Below are 16,833 nucleotides of genomic sequence, written 5' to 3' on the forward strand. Positions count from 1 at the left end.
AAACAACTTCCTTTGCAGCTTCAGAGGCTTCAATGTACTCAGCTTCCGTTGTAGAATCAACAGTCACAGGCTCCTTAAAACTTCTCCGGCAAACCGCCCCTCCGTTCATCAAAAAGACAAAACCAGCCTGGGATTTCAAATCATCCCTATCGGTTTGGAAATTGGTATCTGTAATACCCGTAATTTGATAATTATTTATATTAATAATTTTTGCATTTTAAATAACTAATTATAATAAGTTCATAATTTATAAGCAAGTATATGATGGAATAATATATATTATAATGGAATAATATATATAATATCATGGAATAATAAGTGAGTCGGAAAGTAATTAGGTAATAAGTTTCCTAATTAGTATTACAGACATCTAAACCTAGACTATATATATATATATATATATATATATATATATATATATATATATATATATATATATATATATATAAAAGACATCTGAAAATAATTCATAAACAGAAGAAGGAAGAGATCTAAAAGAAAGAAGGAGAAATCGTCTTGCATAATCGTGTTAAGGTAAGAATTAAAAAATAAAATTAATTGTATATATGTTAAAACAGCATGTAACCGTGACAATTATTGACCACTATACGCCGCCTTACACGGAACCATATGGACCACGACTTTGACCATAGGTAGAATGGACCATTGTGACCTCAATCGTCCCTGCCGTGACCACCGACAACCGGCCTAGGGTAGAAATTAAGGGTGGTTTACGCGGGTGGTGATGGTTATAGCCGTCGAATTGGAAACGCGAATTAGACCGTTAATTGGATGAGTCTTGACCTGGGCTTGGTGGGGTTGTGACGAGGTGGAGTAGTCGACCATGGGGGATGTGTCGTGGTGGCTGTGTGTGGTGGTTTGTGGCAGTGGTGGTCAGATTTCGTGAAAACAGAGGAAAATAGAGGATGCGCGTGGCCGTCTTAAGACGAGCTTTGTGACTTCGTTAGTTGACCATTGGGGAAGTGGGGACCACCTCTAGAGTCACCGTGGGACAGTGGTGTCAACGGTGGTGGTTAGAGGTGGTAATGGTGGCTGTGGTGGTATTGGCGAGGGGTTATTTATACGTGTTGCCGACGTCGGGTTTTCGGCAATTAGTCATGTTCGTGATTGTTGCTGCTAGAGCGTGAGTGTTGAGGGTTGTGGGGACAGTGTGGCTGGTGGCTGAAGGTTGCTGGGGTGCGTCATTGTGCAGGGTGGTGGCGGTTGGGTGAGTGGTGTCGCTAGGTGGCAGGGGGTGTCGGGAATAGTGGGTGTAAAGGGGGGTGGTGAACACGGGTTATAGGTGTGTGTATGTTGGGTCGTTTTCACACTGTTGCACGGGTTTGATCGGGGGCTTGAGATATGGTGAAAACCATGATGACTTGGGGGAAATTTTGAGGGTTTTATTTTTGGTTATTGAACACGGGTTTTATGTGGGTGTTGACATGGGGGTTAGTTCGGGTTTAAGGGTATGCTTGGGATGTGACTCGGGTTAAGACGGAATTTAATTAAATTAGATTAAAGAATGGATAATAAGTTTGATTGTATTGTATATAATTAATATTTAGTTTGGGTTGTTTTAAGACGGGATTTAACTAATGGATTGAAAAGGGATTTTATGTAATAATACCTTAAACGTAAAATAATTAATATAATTAAATAATCGAATAAATTAATATAATGAATTGTATAACGAATAAATAATTAAATTATAATATTTTGGTTAGGTGACGGTTGTGAAGAATTATAATCGGGTCGAATTTGCTTTATTTATTGGATTGCTTGAGCTGCTTAATTGGAATTGCTTATCAGGTAGGGATAAATCCTATTCAACTTTTACTCGATAATGTTTGTTGGATGATTTATATTAAACTGAATTGATCATATGAGAATTGTGTTGGTTGATATCATTGAAATTGTTGGAAGGGAGAATTATATTGTATATGTTGGTTGGATTAGTTATGATGGAGTTACTATTATTGCATCGGTTATTCAGTTTAATACTGGCAGACATCCCTTCGTGGTGATGTAGATTATTATTGAGGTTATATTGGCAGACGTCATGGTAAGAGCCTTCGGGTGACGTATTTCAGATTTATTCTGGCAGACGATATTTTATCGTATTTACTCGAGGCAGGCCCCAGATTGGTTTGCAGGCCATCTGGTGGATATTACTCAACTATATGTTGAGGCAGACATTATCTTTGGTAATGTAGTTTGTGTTTACTTACCTTCGGGTTGAGGCTGCCCCGGCCAGGGATTGGCGGGATGATTAGTGTAATGAGTAAGTAAAAGGAAGAAGCACGTTGTTAGGGGAATTGTGCAATGAAAAAAGAAATTGGATTATTTATCTTATGTTTTTGTTGTTAGTATTTATTCCTACTCAACCTCGCGGTTGACAGTGTATTCGTGAACACCTGCGGTGAACCATAATGGGGAGCAGATTTTGCAGGTATTAAAGATTAGCTGACTTGGGAGCATTGGGATGAGAGCCAAACTTGGAACCTTAGATGATGTCTATATCACATATATAGTTATATCACTTTTTTTATTTTCCGCTGCGAGTTGTATTTATTTTTATATTAAGGTTTAGTTGATTAAAATTGTAAAACTTATGTAATCGTTAAAGTTTTTATTTAAAGTACTTTGGTGAGTTGGACTTTGTTATCTACTACCTCGGAAAACCGAGGTGGTAATAGTCCTATTTATTTGGGAATGTGTAGCTAAAGCCTCCCGAATGAATGGGGGTGTTACAAAGTGGTATCAGAGCAAAACGATCCTCAGGCCTAACCAATGAACATAACAATGAACATAGGATGTGTCTAATAAAATGAACCCGGATAGAAACTGTTAGGAGCCCACTTAAGGCTTCGGATGAGTTAGGGACCCCCTCACACCAAACATTTGACCCTTCCAGTTTCGAACCGGATACCTTGAGAGATGTTACAGTGTGGGGAAATTTAAAATGAATGTTGTTATTTTGTCTTAGGAGTTTTTGGTTGCCTTGGTTTACTATTGGTTTCGTTGATGATTGTGGTTACGGGAACGTAACCTTGCTTTTAAGGTGATAGAAGGTGATATGATTTTAAGTGTTATTTAAAGCACGTTGATATGGGGAAAGTATGTTGGCATGTATGTGGAAGGAGTGAATATGGTTAAGTATGTGAAATATTAATTGTTGTGTGGAATTGTGAAGAATGTGATTTTGGTTGATTTCACAAGATTTTTACCCTTGATTGTTTTAGCTACCATTTACTGTCTGTTTAAGATTCTTATACGAGATATTTATGTGTGATACCTTTGTGAGTTAGATTTCATATGCCACTGGTCTCATGTTCAAATAATATACGTTTAGTAGAAATAAATATTATAGTGGATAGTAGTCGAAATATTCCTGTACAGTGATGTTTTCGCGCCATATTTTTGTAAAATTTGCCATTTAAAAACTACTTATCTATTTGGTATAATTCCACCTCCACTGTTTAAAAGACTCGTATATGTTTCTATGTTGATAAGCCACGTTGTAATGAAATATTTTGACAATTCATGGTGAGTTTTACAAATTGACTTAAGTTTCTGACAAGTTGCTATAAAAATTCTGTTTCGAGCAAATAATTTGTAAAATGCATTATAAATTGACCTTATGAGTTTTTGACTTGATTCTTTCTCTCATGAATTGTTAACTCTCTTTATTTTCTAAAAAGTATAAGTTCCCAAGAAGTACTTATTTTATTATTTATTAATGATTTTGGAAGTTGTAACATGTTTTCCTCATCCTTGAAAATGTAAGTTGTGCTAAAATTTCTAAAGAATTGTTTCTTATCTCTTCCACCTTGGCATTTTGATGTTGTAATTTATGTGTGGTACAATAACATGTCTAGTGATATGCGGAATGTGTTGCCCTAAACCTATATATATTGCATCCATGTCGAAGTTAGATGCCGTTAGTAAGAAATAAACGCGCAAGTAGTAAGTTTAAATAATGTTAGTTCAAATATACTATACAATGTGGGTTTGTTACCAAAGTAATTCACATATTGTTGTTATCAATTTAACCAATATTCGATGTTATGTTAAAATAGTAGTTGTTTTATGTTACAAGGTGTATTACATGTTCTTGTGGTGTTATAATAAGTGGTTTAATTATTTCCGTTGTTTGATATCTCGAACTTCGAGGACGAAGTTTATTTTTAGGGGGAAGAAATGTAATACTACCAATATTTTGAGTTATTATTGTAACATCTTGTGATATGATTTGGGTAGCTGATAGTCGTAAATGGATAATTGTGTTATCATAAGTTGAAATGGTGCTCAGTTAAGTGGATGTTTGTAGAAGTTGTTATAGTATGTATGGGCGAACTTCGGGACGAAGTTCTTTTTAAGGAGGGAAGACTGTAATACCCGTAATTTGATAATTATTTATATTAATAATTTTTGCATTTTAAATAACTAATTATAATAAGTTCATAATTTATAAGCAAGTATATGATGGAATAATATATATTATAATGGAATAATATATATAATATCATGGAATAATAAGTGAGTCGGAAAGTAATTAGGTAATAAGTTTCCTAATTAGTATTCTATACATCTAAACCTAGATATATATATATATATATATATATATATATATATATATATATATATATATATATATATATATATATATATATATATATATATATATATATATAAAGAAATCTGAAAATAATTCATAAAAAGAAGAAGGAAGAGATCTAAAAGAAAGAAGGAGAAATCGTCTTGCATAATCGTGTTAAGGTAAGAATTAAAAACCGTCTTAAAATTAATTGTATATATGTTAAACAGCTTGTAACCGTGACAATTATTGACCACTATACGCCGCCTTACACGGAACCATATGGACCACGACTTTGACCATAGGTAGAATGGACCACCATGACCTCAATGGTCCCTGCCGTGACCACCGAGAACCGACCTACGGTGGAAATTAAGGGTGGTTTACGCGGGTGGTGGTAGCTATTGCCGTCGAATTGGAAACGCGAATTAGACCGTTAATTGGATGAGTCTTGACCTGGGCTTGGTGGGGTTGTGACGGGGTGGAGTAGTCGACCATGGGGGATGTGTCGTGGTGGCTGTTCATGGTGGTTTGTGGCGGTGGTGGTCAGATTTCGCGAAAACAGAGGAAAACAGAGGATGCGCGTGGCCGTCTTAAGACGAGCTTTGTGACTTCGTTAGTTGACCACTGGGGAAGTGGGGACCACCCCTAGAGTGACCGTGGGGCAGTGGTGTCAACGGTGGTGGCTAGAGGTGTTAATGGTGGCCGTGGTGGTATTGGCGAGGGGTTATTTATACGTGATGCCGACGTCGGGTTTTCGGCAATTAGTCATGTTCGTGATTGTTGCTGCTAGAGCGTAAGTGTTGAGGGTTGTGGGGATAGTGTGGCTGGTGGTTGGAGGTTTCTGGGGTTCGTCATGGTGCAGGGTGGTGGCGGTTGGGTGAGTGGTGTCGCTAGGTGGCAGGTGGTGTCGGGAATAGTGGGTGTAAAGGGGGGTGGTGAACACGGGTTATGGGTGTGTGTATGTTGGGTCGTTTTCACACTGTTGCACGGGTTTGATTGGGGGCTTGAGATACGGTGAAAACCATGATGACTTGGGGGAAATTTTGTAGGTTTTAGTTTCGGTTATTGAACACGGGTTTTATGTGGGTGTTGACATGGGGGTTAAGTCGGGTTTAAGGGTATGCATGGGATGTGACTCGGTTTAAGATGGAATTTAATTAAGTTAGATTAAAGAATGGATAATAAGTTTGATTGTATTGTATATAATTAATATTTAGTTTGGGTTGTTTTAAGACGGGATTTAACTAATGGATTGAAACGGGATTTTATGTAATAATACCTTAAACGTAAAATAATTAATATAATTAAATTATAATCGAATAAATTAATATAATGAATTGTATAACGAATAAATAATTAAATTATAATATTTTGATTAGGTGACGGTTGTGAAGAATTATAATCGGATTGGAGTTGCTTTATTTATTGGATTGCTTGAGCTGCTTAATTGGAATTGCTTATCAGGTAGGGATAAATCCTACTCAACTTTTACTCGATAATGTTTGTTGGATGATTTATATTAAAGTGAATTGATCATATGAGAATTGTGTAGGTTGATATCATTGAAATTGTTGGAAGGGAGAATTATATTGTATATGTTGGTTGGATTAGTTATGATGGAGTTACTGTTATTGCATCGGTTATTCAGTTTAATACTGGCAGACATCCCTTCGTGGTGATGTAGATTATTATTGAGGTTATATTGGCAGACGTCATGGTAAGAGCTTTCGGGTGACGTATTTCAGATTTATTCGACGACGATATTTTATCGTATTTACTCGAGGCGGGCCCAGTTGGTCTGCAGGCCATCTGGTGGATATTACTCAACTATATGTTGAGGCAGACATTACCTTTGGTAATGTAGTTTGTGTTTACTCACCTTCGGGTTGAGGCTGCCCCGGCCAGGGATTGGCGGGATGATTAGCGTAATGAGTAAGTAAAAGGAAGGAGCACGTTGTCAGGGGGATTGTGCAATGAAAAAAGAAATTGGATTATTTATCGTATGTTTTTGTTGTTAGTATTTATTCCTACCCAACCTCGCGGTTGACAGTGTATTCATGAACACCTGCGGTGAACCATAATGGGGAGCAGATTTTGCAGGTATTGAAGATTAGCTGAGGAGCATTGGGATGAGAGCCAAACTTGGAACCTTAGATGAAGTCTAGATCACATATATAGTTATATCACCTTTTTTATTTTCCGCTGCGAGTTGTATTTATTTTTATATTAAGGTTTAGTTGATTAAAATTGTAAAACTTATGTAATCGTTAAAGTTTTTATTTAAAGTACTTTGGTGAGTTGGACTTTATTATCTACTACCTCGGGAAACCGAGATGGTAATAGTCCTACTTATTTGGGAATGTCTAGCTAAAGCCTCCCGAATGAATGGGGGCGTTACAGTATCCGTATAACCTCTTACACGTAATTTAGATTATCCTCCAAACACCAAGAATGAATCCTTAGTCCTTCTCTGTAACACCCCCATTTATTTAGGAGCCTTTAGCAGCTAGACATTCCCAAATAAATAGGACGTTACCATCTCGGTTTCCCGAGGTAGTGAATAACAAAGACCAACTCACCAAAGTACTTTAAATTAAAAACTTTAATGATTACATGTTTATTACAAATTAACCAACTAAAACTTAATATAAGATATTTACAACTCGCAGCGGAAAATAAATAAGTGATATAACTATATATGTGATCTAGACTTCATCTAAGGTTCCAAGTTTGGCTCTCATCCCAATGCTCCCAGGTCAGCTAATCTTTGGTACCTGTCAAATCTGCTCCCCATAAAACGGTTCACCGCAGGTGTTCACGAATACACAGTCAACCACGAGGTTGAGTAGGAATAACCAACAACAAGTCAAAGTGAAATGATATGATATATAATGCAAACACAATTGCGCTCATCCCCCGAAACACCCGTTCATCCCGCCAATCCCTGGCTCAGGGTATTCATCATTCCAACCGAAGTTGAAGTATTCACCATCTTAACCGAAGTTGAGGTATTCATCATCCCAACCGAAATTGAGGTATTCACCATCCCAACCGAAGTTGAGGTATCCAATTATACACCATGCCAGTTATAAAAACCATCTCAGACACGAGTTGAGGTATCCAATGCAAATGAAATTCCAATATAAATAATCAATAATAAACAATACAATGATATAAAATCCACATCCATTAATCCATCCAATTTCACAATACTTTTATAAATTCCATAAACCAACAAAGACAAGACGAGTTAAGTAGTTATCCTACCTTTTCACAAATCTTCGAGTCACGCGAGTCACACAAGTAATCAAAATTGATTCTTTACCAATTCATAACCTACATAACATAATTATGTACAATTACTATATAACCAATAATCAACCAACTAATCATGCACTTATCCTATGCCCATCACGTCCTAATCCTTTTGACAACTTCAAAGCTAAATCTCTAATTCTACCGTTTTACAACACTGTTCAGTCTCGCTATAAAATTCATAATTAATTCATAAAAAATCAAAACGATGCAAGACCAGTGAGGTTGGAACCCTAAGACACATATCTACAATTCTTATGAAACAGACTTTCTTCAAATTCCAGACTTATCAGGGTTTTCTTGAAGGAATCATAAATACTGACGAATTTCGTCGCATAAAAGATATTGACCTCTAAAATAAGTTTAACAAATCCTTTTCAAGTGAAACAAAAGCCTAACATCATCTAGACTCTCCAATTTTAATGTTTGCAAAAGACTCAACTCAATTTCAATTTATAAATTAGGTTTGCAAAATAAACTTTAGACCACTAGTGCATTCGCGGATTCTCAGTCGACATTTTCATAACGAATTTATTCTGGAAAATCTACACCTTCAATTGCTACGGAATTTTATAGGCATCAACAAGACTTGAAAATAACCTAAGTCTATTCTCTAAGTTTTTGAAGACAACGACTTTAAGATAGTCTGGTCGTTCGTTTAAGACAACTTACAGATTTATTGAATTGCTGTAACTTTATTCTAAACATTGAAAGATTAAAGATGAACTTACAAAATAAAAGATGATGAACTTCTCTTCTTTTTTTCCCTTTTAATTCTCTCTCCCTTTTATGTGATATTATGAGTTTTTATGTGGAATAAGGATTTATGGTTAGGTTAGCCTTGCTTATATACTAGTAAGGTAGTATTATTTTAGGAAAGTTTCTATCTTTATTATTATTATACTAGTCTTACCATAAGTAGGATTAACATACATCTCTTTTACTAATTTAATTATTAAGATATTAATATAATTATTATTACTTTCCCATATTATTATTATTTCCATATTATTTATTATTATTTCCCGATATAAAAACCCGATCATACCCATACTATACTAATAAATTTCGGTCCATATAATAATGGCACACGGCCCAATGCACAAATATAAGCTAAGCCCAATTCCCAACTTGGATGCTTAATTTATTATTTAATTAACGTCTTACCTATACTTATTATTAGAAATGTCTTTAATCAATTATTAATGTACATAAATTATTCTCAGAAATTAGTATCAAAATACGGGGTATTACAGTCTTCCCCCCTTAAAATGAACTTCGTCCCGAAGTTCGCCTATAACTACTACAACAACACCTATAAACATCCACACAACTGAGCACTATCCAACTGATGATAACACAATTATCCATTTACGATTATCAACCACACCAATCTTATCAGAAGGTATCACACCAATAACTCAAAACATTCGTAGTATTACATTCCTTCCCCCTAAAAATAAACTTCGTCCTCGAAGTTCGAGATAACAACCAACATAAATAATTAGGCCATTTATCACCAGAACATATAATACACATTGTAACATAAGACGACTATTATTTTCAATAGAACATCGATTGATGGCATAATTAATTTTAAACAGCAAAACCACGTTGTATAGTATATTCGAACCAATCTTTATTTAAACTCAACTACTTTACTTAACTACCGACGAATACATTGCCAGACTAAATAATAATCTATAACAAAATACGCCTAATTGTTTAGTATAATGATCACTTAAGCCAATGAGGTACTATCCACCCTTCCTTCATAATTGATTTAAATTTATTTTTCGTTCATTTTAATCCTTACCTAACGTCATCTAACTTAAGCATGGATGCAATTATCGTGAACATATATATGTATTAGGGCAACACATTCCGCATATCACTAGACATGTTATTCTACTTCACATAATTGACAAAATCAAATATAATGTTCAAGAGGTCAAAAACAAAACTTGTTATACATTTTACATGTTATAACTTCTAACAATCTTCAAGGCTAGGAAAACACGTCATAACTCCTAACAATCATTAATACATAATAACATAACTAATTATTGACACCATGTACTTTTTAGAAAAATAAAGAAAGTTAATAAACCATGAGAAAAAGAATAAAGGCCAAAGCTCATAAGATCAATTTATAATGCATTTTACAAACTACTTGGTCGAAACAGAAATTTTACAGCAACTTGTCAGAAACTTAGGTCAACTTGTAAAAATCACTATTAATTGTCACAAATTTAAATTGCGACGTGGCTTATCATTTTGAAAACTTACATGAGTCTATTAAATAGTGGAGTTGGAATTATAATAAATCATTAAGTATTTTTTAAATGACAATTTTTACAAAAACATGGCACGAAATTATAACTGTACAAGAATATTCCGACCACTGCCCATTAAAATATTTATTTCTCCTAAACCGTATATTCACTACAAGAAAACAAGACAAAGGCGACAGAAATACTACAGTCGCCAATTTGGCGACAGAAAAAAAAACTCGGGCGACCACTACCCGTCGCCAATTTGGCGACTATACCTTTTTATCCAAAAATCCGTATGAAATCCAAGGGCGACAGAATATTATCCAATTTGGCGACCGAAAACAGTCGCCAAATTTGGCGACCATTTCCCGTCGCCAAATTGGCGAACAAAAACGGTCGTTAATCCTCTGTATATTTTTTTTTGCCAGTTTCTTCACCCCGTCCCCTTCATTCATTCTACCATCAACTTAAAAAAAAAATCGTCAAGAAACCCGACGCCACCACCAACTACAACGACCACCGGACGCCACCACTCGCCGCCGCCATCCGCACACTACATCACCACATCACCACCGACCCTTTGTTTTTAATAAAGGTTTGTTTTCGACTCAAATCGATTTAATTACTTCAATCCTTCATATTTTGTTTAAGTTGTGATGCTTATTTAGTATCTAGTTGTAATTTATACATTAGTGATGCTTATTAATGTATGTAGTTGTAATTTAATTAGCATTTTTGTTAATTAATTTGAATTAGGGTTAGAAATTGGGGTTTTTGTTAAATTAGTAATGTGATTTGATTAGGGGATGTAATTGAAGGTTATCTTGATAATATTAGTATTATTGAAGGTAGTAACTTAGTTTTAGTAATATTGAAGTAGTATTGTTGAAGGTAGTATAGTTTTATGAAGGTAGTATAATGTTAGGATTGTATAAATTTGCCTTATAATTAACCAAATTAAGTTTGAATGAGCATGATGTATAAATTTGTTAAATTAGTAATGTCATTTGATTAGGGGATTGTATAAATTTGCCTTATAATTTTGTTAAATTAGTAATGTCATTTGATTAGGGGATTGTATAAATTTGCCTTATAATTTTGACAACTTGTTTAATATATAATGACCTAGTACCCGTTCAAGAATTACTCATTAGGAGCAATTCTTGAATAGTCCCCATTTTGGGATCGTCTTTGTATGCGTTCAAGTCACTTAGGTAGTAAACACATAGTTGTGATTTTATTAATGAGAAAAGAATTTGGTTGCAATTTTCTCCAATGTTCTCTGAATACATATGTGGAATATGTATCTTTTCCACATTGTGTATTTGGAGAACTAAGGGAATTGTTTGCCGAATTTTTTTCTCATTAATAATTCACAAATGTGTGTTTGCTAGTGACTTGAAACGTACATTGATGGGTTTAGGTTGGAGTGATAAGGACCCAATTGAAATCTTGAAATTAGCATAAAATGGAGGATGAGATAACCATTGCTTTTTTTGTTGAAATTAAATATTATTATTTAAAATGGTTAGTTTGCTATATATTGCTTATAGATTAAAATGAAGAGATCCAACGTAGTGGATGTACGAAGAAAGAGTAGATAAGAAGAAACGTCCAATCGCTAGATTTGTAAAGGGAGTTCGTGGATTTATTGAATTTGCTAGATGTCAAGATTCATATGATTTGGAACAACATAAACTTAGGTGTCCTTGTACTAAATGTAAAAACTTAAAATATTTATTTGACATTGAAGTAGAAGAGCATCTTGTTACAAATGGTTTTTTTCCAAACTACTACAATTGGATCTCCCATGGAGAAAAATATTATCCCGAAGAGCCTCAAATCCAACAAAATGAGAACCCATATAGAGAAATGGTACTTGATGCCTTTCGGTCTAATGATTTCATTAATGACGACCGTGTACCAATGATTGATGAAGAACAACCAAACCCAAGAGCAAAAGCCTTTTTTGACATGCTAAGTGCTTCCGAAAAAACCTTATATGAGGGGAGTAGAATGACATTGTTACAAGTTGCATCCAGGATAGTTTCTTTAAAATGTGAGTATAATATGCCATTTAAAGCCGTTGATAGTATTGCTACGTTGGTTGAGGATGTTATACCCGATAATAATGTTATGACCCTAAATTTCTATAATACCAAGAAAGTGGTCAAAGGTCTTCAACTTCCACATGAAAAGATTGATGCATGTCCTAAAGGATGTATGCTTTTTTGGAAAGATGATGCTTTGCTTGACAAATGTAAGAAATGTCAAAGGGATAGATATGAGACAAGTGAAGGAAATATTGTTTTGAAGGGGAAGAAGGGTAATAAAAGGAGTGGAAAGAGAAAGAAACCAATATCAAAAAACACATTAATTTATTTTCCATTAGCTCCTAGACTTCAAAGAATGTATGCCACGAAAAATCTTGCCAACCAAATGAGATGGCACAAAGAAAATCCTCGTACACCAGGAAAGATGTGTCATCCGAGTGACGGGGAGGAGTGGAAGCGTTTTGATAGGTTATATCCCGATTTTGCCGAGGAACCTCGCAATGTGAGACTTGGCTTGTGTACGGATGGGTTTGACCCTTTTGGCCGCTTTGGTAGAAACTACTCGTGTTGGCCCGTAATGACCACGCCGTACAACTTACCTCCTTGGCTTTGTCTGAAAAGACAATTTATTTTCCTCTCTTTACTTATTCCGGTCCGATAACCCAAAAACCATCTGGATGTTTATTTACAACCGTTGGTGGAGGAACTGAAGTATTTGTGGAAAGTTGGTGTAGAAACATTTGATGTGTCGAAGAAGCAAAATTTCCAACTAAGAGCGTCATTGTTATGGACTATAAATGATTTTCCCGCATATGGTATGCTATCGGGATGGGCAACCGGGCGAAAGGCATGTCCTTATTGCATGGATAGGAGTAAAGCATTTTATCTTCCTAATTCCAAAAAAATTAGTTGGTTTGATTGTCATAGATGCTTCTTACCGGATGGACATATTCATAGAGAGAACAAGAAATCTTTCTTAAAAGGTAAGGAGGTGCGTGACAATGCTCCATTCGACTCAAGGGGATGAGATATGGGAGGTTGTACGTGATTTGCCAACAACTGTCGATGGGACCAAGAAGAGTTTAAAGAGTTGAAAAAGAAAAAAAAATGGTTGGTTTAAAAGAAGTATTTTTGGGAGCTTCCCTCTTTGGAAAACAATGTTGATCGGACACAATTTGGATGTGATGCACATAGAGAAGAACTTCTTTGAGTTACTTATTCATACGATTATGGATGTAAAAGGAAAGACACGTGATGATATTAATTCAAGAATAAAATTGAAGAAATTTTTTGATCGTCCTAAACTTCATATTCGTAAGGATGGGGCTAAACCAAAAGCCATATTTACTCTTGACAAAGCTCAAAGAAAGGTATTGTGCGATTGGATAGGAAACTTGAAGTTTCCCGATGGATATGCATCCGATTTGAGCCGTTGTGTTGATTTGAAGGAACTGAAGTTGAAAGGGTTGAAAAGTCATGATTGTCATGTTTTCATGGAGCGCTTATTACCCGTGGCTTTTAAAAATTTACTCCCGACTACGATTTGGAATGCGATTCTGAAAATAAGTCAATTTTTTAGAGATTTGTGTTCCTCCACGATATCAGTTGAGGACATGAGTCGTTTAGAAGACCAAATACAAGAAATTTTGTGTAAACTTGAGATGATATTTCCGCCTTCTTTTTTCAATTCAATGGAGCATCTACCTATCCATTTGCCATATGAAGCTAAAGTTGGTGGACCCGTCCAATATAGGTGGATGTATCCTTTCGAAAGGTTTCTTAATCATGTGAAGAAAAAAATTGGTAATAAAGCTCGTGTGGAAGGTTCTATATGCAATGCCTACCTAACGGAAGAGATTGCCAATTTTTGCTCTCTTTATTTTGAAAAACATATTGAGACCAAAGCAAAATACTTGAATATTGATGAAGCGGATGAACTAGACACAAGTATACCCAAGTGTTTCCAAATGCGGGGATGAAATAGGGTGCTCATCAATGGGAACAAGATTTCTGGATGACAAGGAGTATAACCGTGCCCACCTTTATGTGCTATCTAATTGTGAGGTTTTGGAGCCATATGAAGCTCAATTTGTGACAGATTTCATTAAAGAACACCCTAATGTGAACAGAGAGGATCTTTGGCATAAGCATGAGGATCAATTTCCAGCCTGGTTTCGGAAGCATGTATGTAAGCTAAATATTCAAGATGATGTGATAAGAAGCTTGGCTTTGGGTCCTTCTCGAAAGGTTGTGATGTGGAATCGATATTCAATTAATGGGTTTAAGTTTCAAACATTTGACTATGGCAAAAGTAAGGCTAAATGCAACTACGGCGTTACTATTTCTTCTCTTGATGGCAATGAATATTATGGCATATTAGAGGATATCTTTGAGTTGTGCTACAATGGCCGGGATCGGAGTTATAAAACCGTCTTATTCAAGATTCAATGGAGGGATAATTCCGTAGCTGGAACGAGAGTCCATGATCGTTACAAACTCGTGGAAGTGAATCAAACTCGAACCTACTCTCAATATGACCCATTTATACTTGCACAACAAGCTCATCAAGTTTATTTTGCATCTCTTCCGAGCACAAGTAATGATAGACAACAAAAGCAATGGTGGGCCGTTTTTAAAACAAAGGCACGATCGAAGTTGATACATCTTTTTTCCAAGAAGAGGTTGTATCGAAAGCAGTTTTGTCCCGATTGATCATGATGAAATTATTTATGCAAATGAGATAGAAGCGGAGGAGGAGTTAGAAGAGGAAGAAGAAGAGAATGATAAGGAGAGGGATGAGATAGAAGAGGGGGAAGAAGAAGAAGAGGAGGATGAAGAGGAAGAAGAAGAAGAAGAAGAAGAAGAAGAAGAAGAAGAAGAAGAAGAAGAAGAAGAAGAAGAAGATGAGGATGATGATGATGATGAGTAAGAGAAGGTATTGAAAGTATACATATTAAAATTTGGAAACAATTATTAGCGTTTTATTTTTTCTTTTATACCTGTTTATTAGGTTTTATTTTTTTGTATCTTATAATAATTATCCTGTAATATTTGCTAACACTTTTTAATCAATTGTAGTACACATGGCTCGTGGAGGAGGTAGGCAGCGCGGAGGCTATAGTGAGGGAGGTAGTAGCTCCCGAGAGCAGGAGTAGGACGTTGACCGTTCTACTACGGAGGTGAGTGAGGAGGAGGAGGAGGAGGAGGTTGGTGTACCCCGACATGCGACGCAGGATGATCCTTGATCCGAATGGTCTATGGTAATTTTTTATTCATTCTATTTTGTAATTTTTTTATTTAGTAATAAATCACTTTTTTTAGACATATGTTAATTATACATTATTTTTTATTCCTATATAATTATGTTTTTAACATGTTTGATTTCAGGTTTAGAAGTCAAACAGTTGTTCGTGGTGTGACTAATAGCACCCAAGAGAACATGACACACGGCGTTACTTGTTGGAGTAACGCTAGTGATGAAGATAAGGAGATGTGGTTCAACAACTTCCGGGTATCTATTTATAAAATATATATTATTAAATATAATTTATTTATTCTTTTTACCTTATTATTAATTTGTTTCTCATCTATGTGTTTACTTTTTGTAGCGTGTGTTCTATTGGCCAACCGACCTTGAGCGCCTAGTTTGGCAAAGGTATAATGACATTGGCAAGAAGAGGCTAAGGGACAACATGTATAAGGTGTCTAAGAGGAAGAAGGAGCCATCTTTCATGAAAGGTATTTAGTTTCTTTTAATACCCGTAATTAGTTAAAATTAATTACATATTTTGAAAATATATTAATTAATAATTGTTATTTTATTGATTACAGGTTCGTCATATGAGGAATATACCAAGTACCGGAACAGTCCTGAGTTCAAGGAAGCATCGGCCCGGAACAAGATCAACAGGAAAGGAGGAGATAAGGACGCGGAAGTTGAGCCTACTCTTATGGAGGGTCTCAATCTTTTCATGATCATGTGGTGTTAGATGTAAGTTATTTGTCCTAGCTTTTAATTTAATAGTCTTCTAATTTAGTTAGTCTCATTAACTATCATGTTTGAGTAACAATTTCCTTGTTTCTTTTCCGGAAGACCAAGAAGAATAAGGGTAAGGTACCCACGATTGTTGATCTCTTTGTTGACACTCACGCAAAGAAGACAAGCAAGGGCAAGTTGATCTTCGCGAAGGAAAAAGATCAACAGTTATATGTAAGTGTCAAAAAATAAAAATTTCTTAGCTTTTTAAAGTATATGTTTTATCAATTTTTAGATAAGTAACCTCTAACCATTAATGTTTTATCAATTTTTTAGGAACAATTCCTTGTCCGTAGGAAGAACAACCCGGAAATTGATGACAATGAGCTATGGTTTGATCTTGTTGAGGGGTTCCAAAGAGGAGATGTGTATGGAGCCGGGTCGGCAAAGGAGATTTTCTACCCTCCTACAAGAAGAAGAGGGTCAATTTCCTCCCAACAACAACCTTATACCCCAAGTGTCGTGAGTGTGCTCCAAGTTCAATTAGCCGCCGGGAGAGGCGGGATGCCGAGAGGAGAGGCGGGATGCCGAGAGAGATCTTTGAAATTC

The 16,833-nt window shown here is 35.6% G+C and overlaps 1 protein-coding gene across 1 annotated transcript; it reads left to right on the forward strand.

Annotated features, from left to right (window-relative positions):
• Positions 1-15,470: 15,470 nt before the first annotated feature.
• On the forward strand, positions 15,471-16,237 carry LOC141588227 (uncharacterized). The gene is made up of 4 exons (XM_074409681.1): positions 15,471-15,508; positions 15,636-15,759; positions 15,857-15,986; positions 16,080-16,237. The coding sequence occupies exons 1-4, from the start codon at positions 15,471-15,473 to the stop codon at positions 16,235-16,237; spliced, it is 450 nt and encodes a 149-aa protein (XP_074265782.1).
• Positions 16,238-16,833: the final 596 nt, after the last annotated feature.

Source organism: Silene latifolia, chromosome 6 (genome assembly GCF_048544455.1).
Source record: "Silene latifolia isolate original U9 population chromosome 6, ASM4854445v1, whole genome shotgun sequence".
NCBI classification, from domain to species: Eukaryota; Viridiplantae; Streptophyta; class Magnoliopsida; order Caryophyllales; family Caryophyllaceae; genus Silene; species Silene latifolia.

Bases quoted from the DNA above. Each gene is read 5' to 3' on its own strand.
- LOC141588227 (XM_074409681.1), top strand. From the start codon at position 15,471: ATGCGACGCAGGATGATCCTTGATCCGAATGGTCTATG. The intron at 15,760-15,856 runs GTATCTATTTAT...TACTTTTTGTAG, and splicing joins TGTGGTTCAACAACTTCCGG to CGTGTGTTCTATTGGCCAAC. The intron at 15,987-16,079 runs GTATTTAGTTTC...TATTGATTACAG, and splicing joins GGAGCCATCTTTCATGAAAG to GTTCGTCATATGAGGAATAT.